Source organism: Dufourea novaeangliae, unplaced genomic scaffold, assembly GCF_001272555.1.
Source record: "Dufourea novaeangliae isolate 0120121106 unplaced genomic scaffold, ASM127255v1 scaffold221, whole genome shotgun sequence".
Classification (NCBI taxonomy): Eukaryota; Metazoa; Arthropoda; class Insecta; order Hymenoptera; family Halictidae; genus Dufourea; species Dufourea novaeangliae.
In genome coordinates this window covers 2,916,051-2,937,913 of record NW_015374115.1, presented here as the reverse complement: position 1 = coordinate 2,937,913, position 21,863 = coordinate 2,916,051, and the positions used below count along the sequence as shown (strand labels likewise).

The 21,863-nt window shown below is 37.8% G+C and overlaps 1 protein-coding gene across 1 annotated transcript in view; it reads right to left on the bottom strand.

The window, feature by feature from the left end:
• The window catches only part of LOC107191060 (carbonic anhydrase-related protein 10), a 113,522-nt gene that overhangs the window by 67,066 nt on the left and 24,593 nt on the right, over window positions 1–21,863 (bottom strand). The window contains exon 3 of the mRNA XM_015580007.1: window positions 9,880–10,016. Within this exon, the coding sequence (XP_015435493.1) occupies window positions 9,880–10,016 (137 nt within the window). The remainder of the gene's footprint in view (window positions 1–9,879; window positions 10,017–21,863) is intronic.

The window sequence follows — 21,863 nt, the reverse complement described above, 5'->3', positions numbered from 1 at the left end:
AACCGCGCCACCGACTCCCAGAGTCGAACGTACGTCTTCGGTTCGGCGGAGCTTCCTCCACCCCCTCCCCCCTATTTCACATCCCTTCCACCCCTCTCGATAACTGGTACGTCCCGATTCAGAGGGAAAACGTCTGCTGGCTAACATCGTCGGACGTCAGGCGAAACGTAATTCTGCAATCGAGACTGCCGTTTCAAGGGAACCCTAATTCTCGACGGACCGTACGTTCCCGTCTGGACTTCCGGACCGTCTCGCGGTTCGTTTCGTATATGTGTCAGCAGAACACAGGGGGAACCACGGGTTCGTGATAACCGTGTCCCTTCCTTGGTTTATTGACCTTCTGGCACAGTTTCGACGGATTCTAATATGAATCTATGCCGGTTGTTACGGGTTCGAGTAATGAACGGCGGGTTAGGTGAGGTTTTATTGGCGTGAGCTTGCCGATGGTGGATTGGGAATTGGTGAACAGTACTTTGTCGAGGAAAGTTGTGTAATGTGCTGTGAATAGTAGGTTTAATAGATTGTTTGTGTAATTGGAAGGGGATGTAAAAAATGAGGACATTTTTTTGTTTGCAGTTATTAATTTACGTAGACAACCGCAGTCTAGTTAGGTAAATATTGAAATACTATTGTATTATTATAAGGTTCACTGAAATAATACCGAGTTTCAGCATTATCAGGTTGAAAATAATTGAAGCAACGTCAATCAATTTCCAAACTTCCGATCACCTGTTGTACCTTCAGAATCTCTTCAGGTTTCGAGCATGCAAACACTATGAAAATAATCATCGTTATTACCCAGTAACAATATCGTACACAATTGTGAATTTCGAAGCCATTCTCCTAGAAATAAACATGCGGATATTTTTCAAAGCCCATTATTCATCGCTAAAAAATTCTACGATAAAGTTCCGTCCCGTTGATAAATCACCCACGAGGACCTTGACGTCTCGTCCAGCGAAGCTCCAAGAAGTTCCCTGAAACTTTCTCTCGCAGATGTTCCAGAAAACCAGCGGCACCGTCTCAGACCGTATCGCCTGGGTCTTCGAGAAGTCAAGGGGTTTTATTGCAACAAACTTCGAACAGAAGCAGAAAGAGAAGTCTCGGCTGGAACGTATCGCGGCGGGGATTCTTAAACCCGCGAATGATGGAGCGGCAGGTTGAAATGAAAGTGGTCGCGGGAAGGGACGGAGGGCAACGAAGAAAAGGGTCCGTGTAAACTTACCAACGCGACAATAAAGACACGAGAAGGGGGGGGGGGGGGGAATTGTTTAACATCTGAAGTACGGGTAACGGTTTACAGGTTGCTTTGTTAACTAACGAACTTTCCCTTTTCCGTTTCAACACCTTTTAACGACTTTTAGCAGTTTTCGTGTTGAAAGTTCCGTGAATCGATCGAGTTTGTGAAGCGCTGGGATAAGGAAATTGTCGAATTAATGAGTCTATGAATGATGAAGTTTGTGGAATTAAGATGGTTTTAACGGTGAATCTACTTTGATTAATACATTTCATTTGTGGGTAATGTATAGTGTATTGTACGTAGTGATATGGGATATAATAAAGAATAGTGAGTAAGTATAGATATAAGTAAAGAATACTTTCAGAATTCTGTTGCATTGATTCGAGTGTTAACTACAAATTGGTTTGCAAACTTTGTACGTAGTAATAATAAATGGTAATGAAGAAGAATTGTTATGGTAATCATAGCAAGTTGTAGACGATATTTCGATATAAATTCTTTTCGAAACAACGACGCCATTAGTGATATACACAGTATGAAACGACGAAAAGAAACAGTATTACCTTCCCAAATTTATTATTTATATCACTTTTTTAATAGTAATTCAAGATTAATTCAATCTTGAATATCTATTTGATTTTTTCGATTTATTCCGCCGGGAGAAAAGTCTCAGAAGTAAAAAATTGTCCATTTTCATTGTATCGTATAAAATATCATCCAAAACGTAGTTCCACCATCCAGAAAAATGTCACAATTTGATGTCGAATACTTCAAGCGACACGGTCGTAGCGTCACCTTATTTAATATATGAAGTGCTACGTGAATATATGTTTTCGACTTGTGCCACTTTTCTGACAGGGTTGCGACATTATTCCCTTAATATTATTCGAATATCTATTCGATTTCCTTAAACAAAATACATACAGTCTTCGAATATGAAATAAGAATAATCCCATCAGCTTCTCAATTTAAACACATAAACCATTTTCTTTCCTCGTCAAAAATAATTTCTAGCAAAACTTCATCACACAACACCCTATATAACTGACATTAGAATTCTAAATCCCATAAACCCATCTTCATTATTCAGAGATTGTTTTCATTACCGTATAAATCTCAATTGAAATATTATTTAACATTGACTAGCGGCTCTTTAAAAAGAACTTTCGCGAAGAAGAATCTCCCGGGGCTTTCCGTTTCCCGGCGCCGCGTTTCTTTTTCTTCGCGAGACGTTCAAAGAAAGTTTTCCGGGGATGGAGGGGGTGAACAGACGCGGCGTTTCGCCGTGGCAAGCACGCGGAACAGGCGCTCTTTTGAGGCAGACCGTCCGGCGGCGGAGGCGCACGTGCGCTTTGTCCGGTTTTCGTAAAAGACGCGCGAAACGTGGCCTCAAAGGCGGAATGGGCGCCCCCCGTTTATAACCGTGGATGCGAGAACGCGGACAGAAACGGATCACGTGGCCGTCTCAGCTGATTCTCTCTCTCTCTCTTTCTCTCTTGATCACCGGCACGTGAGCGGAAGTCCCGATAGCGCGGCGGCCATCAGCGACCGGAAGTTCGCTGGCATTACACAACCTTTGGAGGAAAATTGCTAATTGTTGCGTATATGTATATAGACTGTTGTATGTGTTACGTAAGACCAGGAATAAACGTAACACTTTGTTTTTTTTTAGTCTGTAATTTTTAAATTTAACAGAATTTAAACAAAATTTTATTGTTGTATATGTTAAGGGAGATGAGGGATAAATGTAACAATTTGTTTTTCTTTTTTGAGTCAGTAATTTTTCAATTTTGTAGACATTAAAAAAAATTTTATTGTTGTATGTGTTAAGGGAAATGATGGTCAATTATAACGATTTGTTTAATTTTTGTTGAGTCTGTAACTTTTGAATTTTGCAGAAATTAAAAAAAAAGTTATTGTTGTATACATTTAGAGGAAATGAGGGAGAAATTTAACAAATTGTTTCTTTTTGTGAGTCTAACTTTTAAATTTTGTTGAATTTAAAAAAAAAATTATTGTTGTATATGTTAGGGGAGATGGGGGACAAATGTAACAATTTGTTTTCTTTCTTGTAGACAATATAATCAAACCTAAGAACTTGAAATATATTACACCATTTTCGTGAAAGACGACTTTGTTTAATATCACTCATTTGCTACTTTTCTTTCCTACCTCTAGTCTTCAAACGTGTTTGATGTATGTTTGGGAGGAAATGAAGAACATTACAGGTACAAAATAAAGTCGATAAATTATGATTAAACCCACGATGTTAATCAACAGCTTATGACCTGTAGCATTTAACGTTGGACGAACATGTAAAATGTACAAACATTAAAGGAAATACACGAAATGTTTGTAATATTAAAAATGATCTGCTGGGTGTAATGCGAAGTAGCAACCGTAAGTTAAACTGAATTATTTCATTTGACGCTGATAACATATCACCATGCAATTTAATTGAAATTCAGATGCTTCCCAATATTGCTGAAATTCTCTAGCATTTGTATATACTCACGGTAATGGAACATCAATCCGACGATCATCATATCGACGTCATAATTAAAAGCGGACTCTATACACTCGTAAAGCGTTCCAAACACGTGACATTTTATTACCATGGCGTCAAATATCGTTCAATTTTCAATATATTCGTTTTCAAGCGGAAATGTATCATCGTTCTTGAAAATCTTGATTGCATATTCTTGGTTAATTATTCCTATAAAATGTATAAAACGCTGGAGTGTTCGAAATATTTCATTTACACCCGTATGTTTGTAAATGGGTGAGAATTTAATAGCTCTTTCATTTCCGTGAAATATACCTCAAATGCTTGGAAACTTCCATAGCCCAATTAGGTACAGTAGAGTTTAATATTTTAACTGGTTCGAGAAACGTCAAGATTTTCCCCAGACATCTTAAGGAACTATTTTTATAAATACATATATTTAATAGCGAAAAGTTTTTATAATTTGAAATTCTTAACAAAGGAAATATTCGAACAAGATTTCATACTCACATAGTTACAAAATATCATTCACAATCTGCATACATATTTTTCCATTTTTTTTCAAATCGTATGTATTTAATATACAATATATGTATATTAAAACACATACAACTTTTCTCACTTTAAGGTCATATTCACAGAATTTTTATACGTAAACTTCTACCTTTGCCTACCATTCCAAGATTTGCATTTCCGTTTCCATAATATCTTGAATTATTTATTTTCTACACAGAATTAATTCACGCCGTCCTTCACTTGTCTCATTAGAATTTTTGTAAAATACCTACTTGTACTTCTACCTATTCTCCTTAACCACCTCAGACTCAATGCACATTGCAAGGTACAATACAATAATTCCAACGTTAATTCTGAAGGTATTTTATGTTTCCTTTTTCAGATCTTCTTTTTAGAAAATACAGCATGTACATTGCAATGTACAAATGCATTCCACCAAGCACGTAAAATATTTTAACGTAAAAAATTTATTAGTATTTACCAACTTTGAATATCCGAACATTCACTGGAACCAAGTATTTCTCCACATCGTGGCACAATTAGGCCTGTTTTTCACGGAACAACATTATCCGCCGCGTGTGCTTTTATCGCGTACCTTGCGTGACATAACGCGTCACGAGAGTTTTACGTCTGTTCCAGGCCGGTGGACGCGAAAGTGCAGCTACGGAAATTGTTTTATGTAAATTCGGCCGAGTGCCGTTGCGTTCTTGCTGGAATGAACGCCGATACGCTTCGACGCGAGCCTAGGAATACACAGAGACAACTAACCTATAGGATTATCCCCCGGCAGAGTCGGGGGTGGATCTGGAAATCCCTTGAAATTCGCGGAAACGCGTGATCCCGCCATTTCATTAGAAAGCTACAGAATTTTGTTCTACTATTAGAATAATTTCATATTTTTTGTAATAATAGAATTTCTATGTTCGATATCTAACGAATGAAACGATAATGAATACACGACGGATTTTATACAAATATAAAAAATATACTTTTGATTTAATGAAATTATTAAATACGCCAAACAAACTTTTGTTGGAGTCCGTGGTTTTTTGTTGTAAAATTGTCCATACAATTGGAAATTTAACGTGAATATTTAATGGAGAATAGTATAATATAGTAATATACATAACATTGAGTACAATTTAGTGTAATATAGTGTAACGTAAAATGTATTGTAAATTGAAAGACAACATAAATTCCACCAAAGGAAATATTTTAATTCAGTAATCGTGAAATAAGAAATCTACAGTCCGTCATTTTGATAGGTTTGGTAGTTCTAGTGTTAAATCATACTAAAATTTGGTAACGATATTTAAATAATCCAGCCTCTTTGCAATGCACGTGTCATTCATATTCGTGTGACGTGGCAATCAAATTGTTAATATGATAAATGGAATCCAAATTCCAGAAGCACGATTATTGCACGAAGTGTACAAGAAATTTAATTGCCTCCAGGCGTGTTCCACGCATTAATCGATCCCTGCACGAAAGAAAAACACGCTCGCAGCCGACTAAATATTTGCGAACCGGCTGCTTTTACGGAGCACGGTTATCCCGGTTCGGAAATTATCATTTCAGACTCGGCGATCGTTGTTGAACCGTCAAACAAATTGCCCGGCCCGTCTGAAGGCAGATGGAACTAAACAGTCCCAAGGATCCCAGCAAATAAACCGCAGAGTGCTTGAAAAGTGGAGCTCCTATCTTCTTCGATGAATATTCACGGGGTACGCGCTCACAGACGCGTGTCAACAATATGAAAATAATACTTTTGGATAAAATCGTCTTCGCACAGTGCGTTGTCCGTGTAAAAAAAAAAGAAAAAATATCTTTCTTCTTGGTACTAAATGACAGGCGTGTTTGTCGATAGTTGTTAGAATTGGAAACATTACAATATTTAATAAACAAATGAGGGAGCCTGAATGATTAGACGCGCTAACTCCGAGACCATAGAAATTTCACTTCAAATTCGACTTTCAACACTTTGCTTGCCATGTCACCTAAGTATAGTGACACGTCCATTGCAATGAGACTGGATTATTTAAATATCGTTACAAAATTTTTAGGTGAAATTAAGACGACGATATAATAATTTATATATTCCGTTTATTATTGCAGGTAAGTATTCTTCATTTCGATATTGGATTGTTACCTCCTATCATTTTCTTATAGTTGCATTAGTAATTTTATATGGCCCACTTTTGTTAACTTTGAACAAGCTTTACTGAAATCCTCCTCAAAAATCCATCGCGATGCTGAGTGAAAATTTTCGTAGATATATTCTACAATAGATCACTGAAGAATTAGCTACTTCCAGCTGCTCCCCAGTTTTTAGTAATTATTTTTCTAGGACAACCACGATTTGACGATTTTATTGAAACTTTTTTTTAATCAAACTTGGAGTTTCATTTCAACGATTTTGACGATGAAGATCGTCTAACGAAGACTCGACTGACAGGACAACCAATGACAAAGATTCGGAGTAAATAAATTTAAAAAAAGTCTTTATAATTTCATATAATATTTGATAATTATGTAATATTGTTAATACAGTAACATTTTGGAATACTAAAATTCTATTGATTATTTCTAAAGGAAACTCAAATTGCTTTAACCTATTGAAATTATGTATAAAGGAATCATAAAACCCTGAAATTCGATTTGTGTCTCCCAAAGCTCCTTTAATCGACAGGTGGAAAACGTTCGTTCGTAAGTTGCATCGTGGAGTTTTGCAATATTTACGCGAGGCATCAATTCCACGTTCAGGGGAAAAATGGCGACGCGTAAATCGGCGCTCTGCGTTAATTTCCACGAAACTCCACTCGATAAAAGCACCGAAAGGGGTACGAGGATGAAACGAATGGACAACGAAACTGATCTCCCGGCGCGGTCCCGTTGTTAACGTTGACTACGAATTGAAATCAATGGTCAATCTTTTTTCCATTACTTTCAATTCGATCCGAACGATTCGCAGTTCATTAGGACGGTATAATAATGCTCGGGCGACGGTATAATTATTACCGTTACATTTATCACTATATCACCGAGTTAATGTTGGAGTTATATCGTGTCGTTTCTGGATTCGAATGTAAATTGAATATTTAAGTTTGAATTCTGGAAAAGTTCGGTGTTCGAATTAGTAATATGATATTTATTGGGAAAGGATAGATATTTGAGTTATGTATATATTACATATCTATGTTAGTTAGTATGCTTTCAGAAATACAAGTTATGTGGTTAGATGGCAAAAATGTGATACATCCAATTTTTGTCGAAATTGAGAGACCGAAGAGATTTATTTGACCCTTGAAAGCTACCATGGGTGAAATTTCACTCTATGCGAATTTTATTGTAATACTATTAGAAAACGTAACAACTGGTGACACTAAGGTATTATTCATATTATTAATAGTGATACTATTATTATAAAAAGAATCAGTCCTCTCTTGTATTTTACAATAAACGTAACAAACAAACTTAGTTTGGTGTTCTTTTTATGCTAGCTTCTAAGGGTTAAGTTTATTTGAGAAATAAATAAATTTACTGAGTTGGAATTAACAACCACTTGTTACAGCCTAAAAGTGTTAACAATATTCATTACCGTTCACTAACAGCGACATATTTACTAGAAAAAACAGTAGACCAATTAACTACACGAAAATAGTGCATTTGAAATAACGCCTTTTCCCAGTAAAATTCTGTTCACGATTAAAAAAGACATTACATCTCATACATATAATAAATCATCATTCCCGATTGCACTATTCTAACTCTATCCGGTTGTAAACAAATATTTTCTGCAATTCTATTATCTCTAATTTTAATCACCGGATAGAAAGAATAAACCAAATTCGACACATTTCGCAATCATAGAAGAAACAATAGCGGTATTAACACGTAAAGGACCATTTACTTCTCACGAATCCAACATTGAAAAATCCACCCAACCTTCGTCAATAAATAGCATGAAATGCAACAGTTCATTATTAAATGTGTCTTAAACTGCAAAAAAGAAACTCCGTCGGAAAGAATTCGTTCAACGGACGACGCCTCGAATCGAATCGAACGAGGGTGGGTAGCGGGAGGGATTGAAAAAAATGAGAAATCCGCGAAAGTGTCGTCACTTTCGACGTTGCGGAAACGGCACGGTTAAAGTGAAAATTAACATTTTTCGGATGATTTATTTCGTCGGCGAGTTCTCTATCGGGGAAATGCGCATTCAACCTGGGCAAGAGTAGCTCCCTGGCCAACGGTATTCCCAGAGCTGTCGCCGTCTAGTAATGGATTTCGAATTCACCGTGGACCGTTCTCTACCGGTTTCTCTCTCTCTCTCTCTGTCCATTTTTCACCGGTCGGGTTCGTTAATTCGATAATAAATCCATTAATTACCAGTCTGCCTATTTAACGTTCATCCAGCGCCCAACGCCCCTCCCTTCCCCCACCCCGCCCGGTAATACCCTTAAGGCTGCAGAAACACTAATCTTCCATTAAGTAAACATTTATTCATCCCCCGTTCTCCATTCCCTGTCCACCTCGTTCCCCCTCTTGGCGACCGGAGCTCGACGATTCTCTGTTCGGGGGATCGCTATCGATCTCGACGATAACGACGACGGTGTCGGTAAAAAATTTTCGAACACAATGCAACACGGAATGGCACGGTTTTTTCTGATCAGTTAGAAAATACAACTGATTTTACTTAATACTTTTTGCAAGCAGATAGTGTTTCGTAGTATTTATGGATATGTGTCGTAGATCGTATTAAATAATTAAATCTAGGCTGGTTTTTAATAAGGCAGATATAACATTCGTTTTACTTTGTAGTATTTCTGTAATGATTCTATATAAGTCGACAATTTTTGGATCATTTACGGAATGAAGGTGAATTTGTGTAGGAACTTTGGTAATTTTGTTCTGCGAAAAGACAGTATTTTGTATTTTTTATGTAGATGTTATATAGATCACCTTGAATAATTTAATTTATCTGACTTTTAATGAGGCAAGTGTAAATTCTATTTTACGTTGTAGTTTGTAATATTTCCGTAACGATTCTGTTTATGTCGACAATTTTTGGATCATTTAGAAAATAAAGGTGAATTTCTGCACGAAATTTGGCTATTTTGTTTTGCAAACGAACACCGATGAAGAGCAGTGTTTCAATAAACAAATGGGTACTATTTTGTCTCGGTTCATTTCATACTCTGCCACTCTATCAGGAAATTTATATTTAATCTCCGAGAACTGTTTAAAAAGTTATTAGTTTACTATCCCTTAAACTAATATCAATCTTGCTACACCGTGAAATCGAATCGAGAAAACCTGATCATCTATCATTAGACTCTTTTACAGTATAAACTATCGATGTCCAATTAATTCACGAGTATTTATAAAACAAAATGCACAATTAAAAATCAAACTTCGATTTTAGATGAAACCAAATTAATGAGCTTACATATTCACGTAACACTTTAGCACGTAAAAAAAATCAGAACTTTCGCATTTTTCTTTTTACGGTAATCCCGATATTCAGCGTCCCTTTGTTTCCACTGTAAACCGATACTTCGAGGGTTGGAGTACGACGCTGGAGAGAAAGAGAATAAAAAAGAAACACTCGATAAATTACCTTGTGTTTGTCGACCAACACGGGTCTCAAGTGGCGGTCGAAGAGAAGCTTGTCAGGCTTGATGTTGATGGGACTCTGTCTCCTTCCTTTGCTGCACAGAAACCACTGAGGATTTATCAGACCCCAAAATCCAGGACCTGCAAATGAAAACGAACTCGTTAATGCTTCTCTTGCTCAGTTAGAAAATCAATCTCCATAGTCCATTAAAAACGACTGACCGTAAAAATCGACCACCGTTTATTATTACACCTTAACACTAGGTTTACAGACATTTTTTATATACCTATCTCTACGGACACGAGTCAACGAAATCGTAGATTTTCTTTAAAAAACATCTTGTTTCATGCGATATTGAATTTCCAATCCAGAGTGACACATATCCATAGAGATAGGTATACCAAATAGGGAATTTGAAGATTAGAAGACCTAATGTTAAACTCAACGTTTATCAGTTTACGATTCAAAAATAAATTCTTATTTTAGTAATTTGGGAATAGTATCCATTAACAGACAAATTGGATATAAATGGCCGTTTAAATTAATCAGATCACTATTTCCCGGATACCGGATATCGAGAGCACGCTTGGAAAAGATTCTCACAATGGGTCTTACCAAGGTTTCGGTTTAAGTCTTCGCTGGTCTAGAAATTGTTCAGCCGAGATCTGCCAGTCAATATCTGGATCACCTAGATCTGTACGGATCACTCACCCGGAAAATAACTGACTTTGTACGGAAATCGTCACCTTTCTATACCCGATTCCGTGCTTCCCCTTCTCCCTCGAATTGCTCCCCTTTATGGCTCTCGATACCTGAGTTAACCGCCTGTTCGTCTTGCAATGCTCACAAAGGAAGTACCCCAAATATTCGACTACGATTTTATTTACATGTGAAATATTAAGTGTAGACACTCAATAATTTTAAAGATATAAACAACTATAATTAAGTACCTTTGAGATGTACTATAAATATACAGGGTAAAATAAACTTTCTTACAGGAGATGCTCAAAGTGGTGACCGTTTACGTCAACGCAAAGTTGCAATTTTCGTATGCATTACGTGCATGTTATTTTACCACATTTAACCTTGAATGACCTTCAATGATAGCTCGCTGAAATTGTCACAACACCGGCTATCACATCGCGATAAAAAAAACATAGCATTCAGTTCTTCTCGTTTAATATACGTACTTTTATGTGTGACTGATTAATTCCCGTTTCCCAGTAGCTAGAACCAAGATGACACCTCGGGAAAGATCGAGTGTCCAAAAAATCACCGTCACAATAATCAATATATTCTGAACGAATTCTTCTAGCGGGTGATTGAAAGTTTCCTGAAAAGTGACTGAACATCCCACACAATATTTAATCAAATTTTACAGTCTCCCCAAAAATACGAACCGACCATTTCGTCAGAAAATTTCCAACCTGAATCCACACTGGACTGAGGGAAACTCGCTGAAACCGGGTGAAAATTATGTCGAACGACGATTTCTAATGGTCAGCCCAGGTTCGACGAGAACATTAGTCCGATACAGAATATAAACGCTGAGCAAGGAGAAGAGTCGAAGCCCCGTTCGACCGGCATAAATTCACGGGAAGAAGGGCTCGTTAGCTGGAGGAGCGCTCTTGGTATCGATTCCAGCCGGCCGCGCCGCGAAGAAAGTTAAATTTCTCAGAGGAACGTTGGAGAACGGAAGTGGAGGAGAAAAGGGGGGCGGGGATGGTGAAACGAGTTCGAAACCCCTTTTACCGAATAAAAGTTGACGCAAGCCCAAGGTTCGGTGGCTGGAGACAGGGCAGCGGTGGCGGCCAGCCGGAAAAGTTGAAATTATAGAAATTTCAAATTTCCAAACGGCTGACAGACGACAAGACGATTTCGTCGGGGAAAGGAGCCGGCCCGCCGGGAGCGGCCTCCCTGCCACGCGATGCTCCTCGCGAAGTTCACCCCGAGTTCGTTGGGAAATTGGGCGTACGTGGCCGGGAAAATTGTTTCTTATGATCGGAAAAATGCGCGGGAATTTTTTCGGACGCGTTATAGCGTTGATCGGAAAGTGGTTGACGGAGTAAATGTAGCGATTTAACTATGTTTGAATGGGGATGGAATAGCTTTTTAACCCTTGTGCTGTGACCGAAATAATAATGAATAAGGAAATAATTGTAAAATTTCAGTTTGGGTCAAATTGGTTAATTTGATACTTATATATTGTTTTACCTAGACAAAGTGAGCCAATAGGAACTATTATCTAAGATAAATCTTTACCTTTTGGTTGTATTGAAAAAGGTTTCGAATGAATTATTGTGCATTTGATGGGACTCGTTAGATTCGTGTAATTTGATCTTTTAATATTTTCATATTTTTCTAGATATGAAGGCAACATTGAGATTTTTCGAAGTCAATGAATTTTTTTTTTAATGCTGCGTTGTAGTCGATAAAAGGATGAATTCGAAGATCTATTATTCATGTATTTTTTTGTAACTGTTTACATATACTTTGTGCATGCACGAATTCAAGATCAACTCAAACTTATCTTGTTTATGATTCCTTATTACATCACTTTATTACTTTAACTAACGAGGGTTACGAGATATGGATTTTTTGTGAAACGAGAATTTCAACAAATTCTGATGGAGTTTCTGTTTCGTGTTTAGCTTAATAATTTATTGGGTACTTAAATTAATCCGTGATACAAATCGTTCTTTAATTATGGTTTGTGTAAAGTAGTAATTTGCATAAATGGTACTAATATAACCCATTTATAATCAATTTATACAAATCCATTCGCACGTCTTTACAATCCGAATCCCTAATTAAATAATTATACGATAAACAAATTGATAAATTAACTATATCTGTAATACATATTGATTCGATAAATAGCTGTGTATTTTCTTTGTGCACAGACAGAACGAACACAAAAAATCGACACAGTAATAACAGTTTAATTGTAACTTTAAATTATAATACCTTCTTCCTAAAATTCTACAAAAATTTTCGAATTCAATTAATTTTTTGCGGAATTTACTAAAGATTTATTTTTTGAAAAATGGAAAAGGCATAATTGTTCGATACCAGTTTTACCAAGCAAAAGGATAATAAGACGTACTGAATTTAAATTCTTCCATCATCTTTTTAGAAGAAATATGATTGAAGAATAGAAATGAAAAATTAAAGACGGTTCCATTCGTTGATACAAAATATAGAATTTTCTTCAATCGTTTGTTTCGCGGTATCCACCCACATGAATATTACGAATTGTTTCGGGTCAAATGAAGGAGGGGGATGCATTATGGAATACTTCGGCAGAAAACCACAGCGTATATGGATCGTTCTACAAGAGTCCCTTTGTGTACAACGTCGCGTGCCGTCACGGTGGCAAATTTCCGTGCTGACGTGCCTGGCGCGTCGGTTATACGAGTTGTTTATACGAGCAATAATTTATTACTTACCCCTGCGACGCGAGGGATCGTTAATATCATAGACGTCAGATGGGGAAGATGGAGAACGCGACGGAATTGTATCGTGCTTAAGCGAAAGGACGCTTCAGGCTCATCGGAAAGTATTCGAATAATTCTCTGCGGAATGCGTCATCCTAAATTCATCAAGGTATAGGAGCCGGAATTATTTCTTCCGGCGAGAATATCTATATAAATGTATTCATTCGTGAATTGAATTTTACACGATCGTTATTTCTGGAATGACAACTGAGTCATTTATCACCAATAGTGAGAAAAATATTCGGTTCAGTTGTAAATATCTCTCATTATTGACGTCGAAACATTAATGAATAATAATTCTATAACAATAACAATAGAAATATTTAAATTGTTTTATTTAAGTTTTTACTATTTGTTTACAAATTTTCCGTGTAGTGAATTTACCTCAGGAAAAAACGAGTGAAACCAGCAGCCAACAAACAAATCCAACACTCGTAACTCCAAAAAAAAAAAAGAACAACCGAAAACCTCACGCTCAAAAAGCGGAATCGCGAATTACCCAATAAAATCGATCCCGCGAAACCGTTAATAACCCCACGAACCAGGAGCTTCATTAATTTTCCTCTTCCCTCGTTGTTAACAGCCACTATCTGCCCGGTAATACACAGCGCCCCGTTCAACAGATCGTTCGTTATCTTCATGAAAATTTACGAGGCTGCAAGGTGGAACTGCTCCAAAAAAAAAAAAAAAAAAAAAAAAAAAAACCAGAGAGAATATTCTCCACATTGGTGGCAAAATAGCGAAGGTGTTTCCTCCAGTTTCGAAGGGGAACGAGACGAGAAAACCGTTTGCACAAAGGAAGCGTTGTAACGAAGGGAGGAGTGTCGGGGTGCTCGAGGGGTGGGAATCGCGGGATGAATGAGGTTAATTGCATCGATACCGCGACAATAAAGGCTCCCCTCTACAGAAACACGCGGGAAGAATGCGGACGTTTGTGGGTGTGTGTATGCACGGAGCGGCATTGACCCCGTACGCACGCTTGCTTATCGGGGCTTGTAATTTTTAATTGCACTCGCGTGCACGGCTATCGTTACGACCCTACTCGACACCTACCACCCCCACCACGGACTCGTTGACACGTGAAAGAGAGTCGTTCGTCGATGGCGACACGTTGTCAAACAATATTCCTTTGACGTGGCGAAATATCGAACTGTGTTAAGTGGATCTCGAGGGTTTTATTGGGCTGGTGGTGGCGGCTCGTGAAAGTGGTTAATAAAGGAATCGGGGATATTAAAGGCGAAGAGGGCGAATAAGACGAGTGACGGAGATGGGCGAAATTTTTATTGGAATAAAAATTGCGAATGAGGGATAGAAGGAAACTTTGGAACTTATTAATTTTTATTCAAATAGAACAATCAATAAATCAATTTTTCTTAATTTTAGGGATCCTCTTCGATGACCTCTTCATCATTTACTAACAGCGTTCTCAACGTCTTCATGAAAATCTGAATTTTTTAGGAGTTTTTTTCTATTTTCTACCGAGATCGATGGTACGAAAGGGTCTGAGGAGCGGAATAATGCATGGAACAGTTTTTCCATGAAGTTGATGCGAGTTTTTGGACAATCAAAAAAAATTTTTGGACGTATAATATTAAATGATTCTGGAGTGCGGATTTTTGGAGGAATTTAAATTCTTATGAAGTAAATTACGAAAATTGGAATCTCAGACAAATTTGTTTTTCTTTTTCTTGTCTGTAGAGAAAATAATGAAGGAATCTTTGTTAAATTTGTGTAACTTGTGTACAATATGATTCTACTGGGTTGGTGGAAAAGTAATTTCGTTTATCGTGTACGTAATATTGCAGGAAATTATATTGTAACAGTGGAGGAAATGGTATTGTTGATCAATTATAATGGAGGAATATATTATTAATCAATTATAAGGGAGGAAATTATAGTGTCGATCAATTATAATGGCGGAAATTATATAAATTGTTCCTATTTAAAAATTGTTGCCTTTTTTCAAAATGAAATAGTTTTTCACCAACCCAATAACTAGAATCGGTACTCCAGATGTTATTCAAATAATTCACGATGTTGTAATTACCATTCATCCTTTTATGTTTCGAAACTGTAACATCAACACCGGCAGACTCAACAAATCGTTATTAACTAAGGAACACTGTACTACGGTCGACATTTCCAGCAACGTATGTACATATTTATAGGCAAGTAAATAGTTAAACGAAACAAACTGCACTGCATGACCAGGCAGCAAAGTAATCTGCAATAGGGATGTTGACTCTACATGCTAGTTTCGAATTCCACAACTCACTGTGCTTCGAATTAATTTCAGCGTTTGCACGGTGTTCCAGCTGAGTAAAAAGGTTTTCGAAAAATCTGTGGTATTGGCAAATTTTAGTACAATACGAATTTGAGGGTTTTACCGTTTTTTTTTCGGTCGTAAAAATTGTATGTATCGGAACAACGATAAATATTGATAAAGTAACGTGAATTTGTTACCTTCTTGCACGCAAACACCGAGCAAAGTGAACGCTGACAGAAAATATTGAACTTATTGTTCCATCAGTTGTTGATTTCACCGCGATATGAAACGTTTCACAGTCGAAAAACATGAATTTCGAAAATGCCTCTGCGTTCTATGAAAAATTCCGGGCAACGTAACGCGTATTTGGTAAATTTGCAATTCAATTATGCGAATGAATTTCAGTATCGAGGAAGGCAAGCCGCCAACGCGTTCGACTTCGGTGCTCATTTAATGATATCCGTTATCCGATGCTTTATTTTATTTCAGTGTTTCTGATAGGACGGCTCGACGTATAATTCTCAACCGTTACTATTAAAATTTACATTTCGATATCTGATCGTTCGTCATTAACGATAACATTCGTTCCCCTTAGTATTTTTAATTGTTATTCTAGATAGATAGATTCTAGATAGATTAGATAATTATTATACAAGCTCCTATTGTTTAATTCCTATAATTAAAATAAGAAACCACGTGGAAATAATTATGAAAATACAAATATTCATGAAATGGGAGGAACGAGAAATTCAATTTATCGAAAATTAATGACTGTATTGAAATCGCTGTACTGAAGTCGAGGGATATCAGTTCGATATATAAGGATATCAGATCGACCGATAGCTTTCCGATAGTAAGTATGTACGTATTAAAAATTCTTTTTTAAATATCTCGTTAACTATTAGGTGTAGGACGTATGAAGGTCAACGCATTGTTACTCAGAATTTGATACTCTCTCGATCTATTATACAAAAAATAGGTCAAAAATCTGTGAAATGCCTCCACTCACAAAAAAGCATGTACCTTATAAGATGTGCTTCGTGATGCCATTTACGTTCCACGCTTCAAAATTTTCATGAAGTGTACGATTAAGTCATTATTCGAACTGATTAAGTTATCTGAGACACCCTGTATTTTCAAACCTCTACAATGTCAGAGTACCCTAGCATCGTGTTTCCCACTTGTTATCAGACAACCTCCAAGAGCCATAGTCCCACCATCCACCCGTAAACAAAAACAACCATCGTCCAGCACCTACAGCAACATCGGACAATTTCAATCTCCTCGCGTCTCAGACACTCTTGTCCCAAAGTCTACATAAAAGCCTGGATATCAGCCCGTCCGGTCCGAAAGGCTCCCCTATTTTTCAAGCGCTCTATCCCCCGTCGATTAATTGTTTTTATCGAGGAAAAATCCTGGGGCTGGTCTGATCCACTCCGATTAATCCCATCCCCCATCGTCTTAAGCGTTCTTCTTCTTATCGAAAGGGAGAATCTGACGGGGAGGTCTGAACGAGGGGTTCGAGGCCCTCGAAAGACCGACAAAGACCGACCCCGGAACGACGACAAATAAGAGAGAGAGAGGAGTGTACATGGGGATGAAGTTCACTACCCTTCCTCGTGGAAGAGAAAAAAGCACCCAGGTGGCCCGACAATTATTCCCAGCGCTAGGTAACCTGTAATTACGTCGGTTAGCAAGGGGTGTGGACCGTAACAGAGGGGTAGATCCTCAGGTAGCTGTGTGTCCACTTTCGTTTTATTCAACCCCACCGGCCAGTCCGCTCATTACGAATTATTAGGCAACGCTGTGTATGGAGTCTCGCGAGTAGAGGACAGGTGGATAATTAAAACAGGTGTCGGTGAAACGGACCACGCTAGGGTGACTATCGAGAGAGAAAGAGAGAGACGAGAAGGGTGGAAAAGCAGCCCGCAACCGTCCAGTGGGGGAGGATCAACAACGCAGCTACGTGAAGAGTAGGGTGGGAAGGGGTGAGTAGCAACGAACCAGGGAGAAGACGGAGAGAAACAGTAGGGAACGTGAGACAGAGATAGAGAGAGAGGCCGTGTTAGCTTCTACACTTAATCACCTTTGCTAATTGCAGAATGATTGCTCCGCGCTTGAAGTTTCAATAATGGGGTTGTTACACCCCTCCGGAGCAGCCCCGTAACTGGTTATACACCGAGTAAGGCTCTCCAGTTATCACCCTTTCTCCAGTTATCTACCACCTTTCACCCTCTTACCTCGAACCCAACGTTCGACCCCCGAGTCCTCCATCCCCCACTCCCGTTTCCCGACTTCCTCAGGTAGCCACGGCTGATGAATGCCATAATAGTCTACCTGGCTTCGGGTGATAAGAAAGTAATCATTCCATCTGGCCACCGTTATTCCATTACCTCCCCCTCCGCTCCTCCCTCCAGGGAGGACCAAACCTGACAGGCCAACCATCGTCGCGCAGGCTCCGTCCGAACGACCAATCCCCTCTTGTCCCTGCGGAACCGCCGGCCGGTGCTAATTATGTAATTATAGTGGGATGATGGCGGCGGGGAGGGTTAAGAGACTCGAAAATGAAATTCTCTCCGTCGTCGTGGAGACTAGTTATAAATATCGAGTTAATGTTGCGTCGACTGACGTATGGCGAACGACTGAGTACGATAGGGGGTTGTATGAATTGTTCGTGTGACGTGTGGGATGTGAACGTGTGCTTGAAACGAGGGGATGAGGTGGGAATGGTCTTGGAGGGGCTAATGTGCAGGATGGTGGGATGATTCGTGCTGGTGGGATCGTTCGTTCGGTGGTTGGTGGCAAGAATTATTGGGGTGGAAATCTGGGAATCTTCTTGGTAATTTACTTGTAGATGTAGGTAACTTACTGGAAAAGAAGGCCGAGCAACATAATAGGGAGAAGTTGTTTGGAATGATTACCTTGACTATATATTTTAAGGTCATCGAAATCGGTGAGGAATATCTGAAGTTAATAATTACTGTCCTCTTTTTAGGCTGATTTGGGTTGAGGTTAATCCTCATCCGTCCATCATTTTCCGAACTTGATTTGTTGTCTCTTGGTGTTAAATAGGCACTGTGGTATAAAGTTAATACAATGAATAAGGAATAGTTAAATTTGCAAATTCTTTACAATAAAAGTATACATGACAGAATAACATCATTTCTTAGGAGAACAATGTCTGAAATTGACAGAAGGAATGGATGAGGTTTAAAACACTCTATCACATGTTCACTGGTTGAGTCAGTTTGATCTATAAGCAATGTTTGCTTCCTACATTGTTTGTTACAGAAATTTATAAATTCATTCGACACAAATAGATTACATGTATTGTAAGTTAATTAGGAATTTAATTCAAGGAATAGTAAAGCGATAGGTTATTGAACTGAATGAAATGAATTTTTGTTTAATTGGTTTTTGTGAATTAATTTACAAGAGTGTGAATACACTTGAACATGGATGGTTCATTTATTTTATTCATTGATGGATTTAAAGTTGTAGTTAGAAGAGCTTAGAGTAAAAACATGGATGAAAGAGTGATGAAAACATCAAGTGAATCGTGTTGCAATAATCGTATCGGAAACTATTTTAAACAATTGAAAATCTATGAATATTATTAGAATTTTTTAAAGAATAAATGAAAGTACTTAATAGGCACCATTGAGGTTTTGCAATTTCCGTGTTTCTTATGTCAATGGAGAGAGAGCTCACGAATTTTTCAGGCGTCGGTATCGAAAAAAGAACTCCGACGGTTTTATCTGCTTTGAGAAAAGCATTTTCTTTTCCAAGATATTCGTAGTCATCTCATCCAGAGGAATATTGCCCGCTGTCTGGTTATCGATAAGGTTCGATTTTAAAAGCAAATAGAAGAGCTCCGAGTATTGTATTATAAGGGTGTATTTATATAGGAATATATCTAAAAATAAACGTTAACTATTCGCCCATTCTTGTCAGCGGGCATTTTCTGTATAGAATATGATTTTTATTACCAATCAAGATTTTCATGAAAAATGAATATATACATATAGGTCGAATAAATGGACAATTCACACGTTGCGCATTATAATGGTCACTGGTGATCGACGTTATTAAATTATACTGAAAAACAATTTCTAAGGTGTAACATTTTAAATCCTTTAAATATCACTAGCAGTGTAATAATCATGCTAACAAAATGTGTATAATTCAACGTGCAAATATGCATATTTTTAATATTAAATACATATACAGGTGTATTTTACCATGATGTTGTTACGATAGCAGACAGGTGAGCAATCAACATCTTACCTTTAATTACCCGATAAATCATTTAGTAATTGGAATATTTATTCCAACTTCCATTTTCATATTATACTTAACGTAAGCCAGCGGACAAAATTGTAATCCTCCATTAAGAAACGTGCTACGTTAAAAGTAAAACGGATACGGTTATTAGTCCTGTCCATAAACTCCGCAGTCCAACTATTAAAGAAACTATTTTAATTTTCTGAAAACATGACGAATCATGACCTCAAACTTTCTCGTTCCCATACCATCGTTTGAAGAAACGATCGTCCGTCAAACTCAGCAAGAAGAACAAGGTCGGGGCAAACAAGCACGAAAGATTCCTGGAAAATCTAGTAACAGCAGAAACTTTGAAACCGTATAATTACCATAACTCGACGTCCCATCGTGCTAGACATTATCATCACGAAATTGTCTCCGATATCATGACATGGAAAACAAGGAAAACCGAAACATTATACACATTAGGTTGTTCATTATATTCGTGCGGATTTCATTTCATAATAAATGTCTTATTATAACAGTTACTTATAAGCATTGTATTATATACAATTCGATATCTATTGTTGTCTCAAGTGAATACAATTGAAAATCACCCATGTGATATAATTATAAAACATTTACCATCTATCGCATGCAAGCGGTTCTTCACCTGAGTGTAGTTGTTACTGTTTACCGGAAAAGATTAATTTACTCCTTCATATACAATTATAAAATAGAATGGACGCAAGAAAAACCGTTTATTTAATTAAATTGCTCTGAGAGAAACGCGTTTTGTAGGACCTACAGTACCTACAGTAATTCAATTGTTATTTCAATATTCACTTTAAAATATGATTAAAGTCTCCTTAATTGTTTCCCACGCAAGATAGTATGTATCATACCACGTTGGAATGTACTAATAGGTTAAAAGGGAGACACAGTAGAGTTCTCTAAGATACAGTAAAAGACAAAACTATCGTCGGATGCAACGATCTTTCTGTTTTATTCTTAACTCAATACGATACTTAAGTGAAGAAAGAAATTCCTACTTTTGTTCTTGCCCATAAGAGTTACTTTATAAAATTGTATTATGCAAGCAAATCCGCAGTCGACTGATAGGAAATTCCACCTCCACCTTTCGTACGATCAATTGGTAGTGGGCAATATTGATATCGCGTGTAAATATCCTCCATCAACCACATCCTCGACAACCTCGAATCGCGACCAGTAGTCGACGTATCCAGACAGTTTTCCCGCGTGCAGAAAACAGCGAAATCCCACGGAGAAAAAGCCTAATTACAGGCCGGTGAATTAAAGGGGGAGGACCCTTCATTAACGTGTAGATTTTGCACGTTCTGAAAAACTAAGCCCTCCCCTCGCCCCGGACAAAAGATCCTCGGGCTCGGAAGGATAGTTGATTGGCCCTCCCCGGCCGCTGGGAAAATGTATTCATGTATGCATATGAATTCAGCCCTCCGGTAGGCCGAGGCGTCGCAACGCCTAGATACCGCCTGATGTCCGTGGCTCGGGTTAAAGCACGTTGAAAAACATCTTAATTGGAGCTGGCGGGCTGTCCCGGTGCCAATGGACCCTCTGCACTCCAACACACCCCCCTGTCATCCCCTATGGTGTCGAACACCTTCGACGATTTTTACATCGATTGGAATTGAAATTATGTTCACGAACCAGGTGACTTTGAATGTTTCTGATTGTATGTATGAATTATTAGGATTTATTTTTTTTTTTATATTGGAGAATATTTCAAAGTGGGTTTTAGGAAGTTTTTTGGGAATAGTTTATTAGAGGATCTGATGGATCTACTGAGGTTTGTCGACATGTTGTTAACAGTAAAACTACCAAACCCGTTAAAATGACGGATTTTAAATTTCTTGTTTTAAAATTACGAAAATCGTAAGGGTGCTTTTGTCGGAATTTATGTTCATTTTTTATTTATCGCA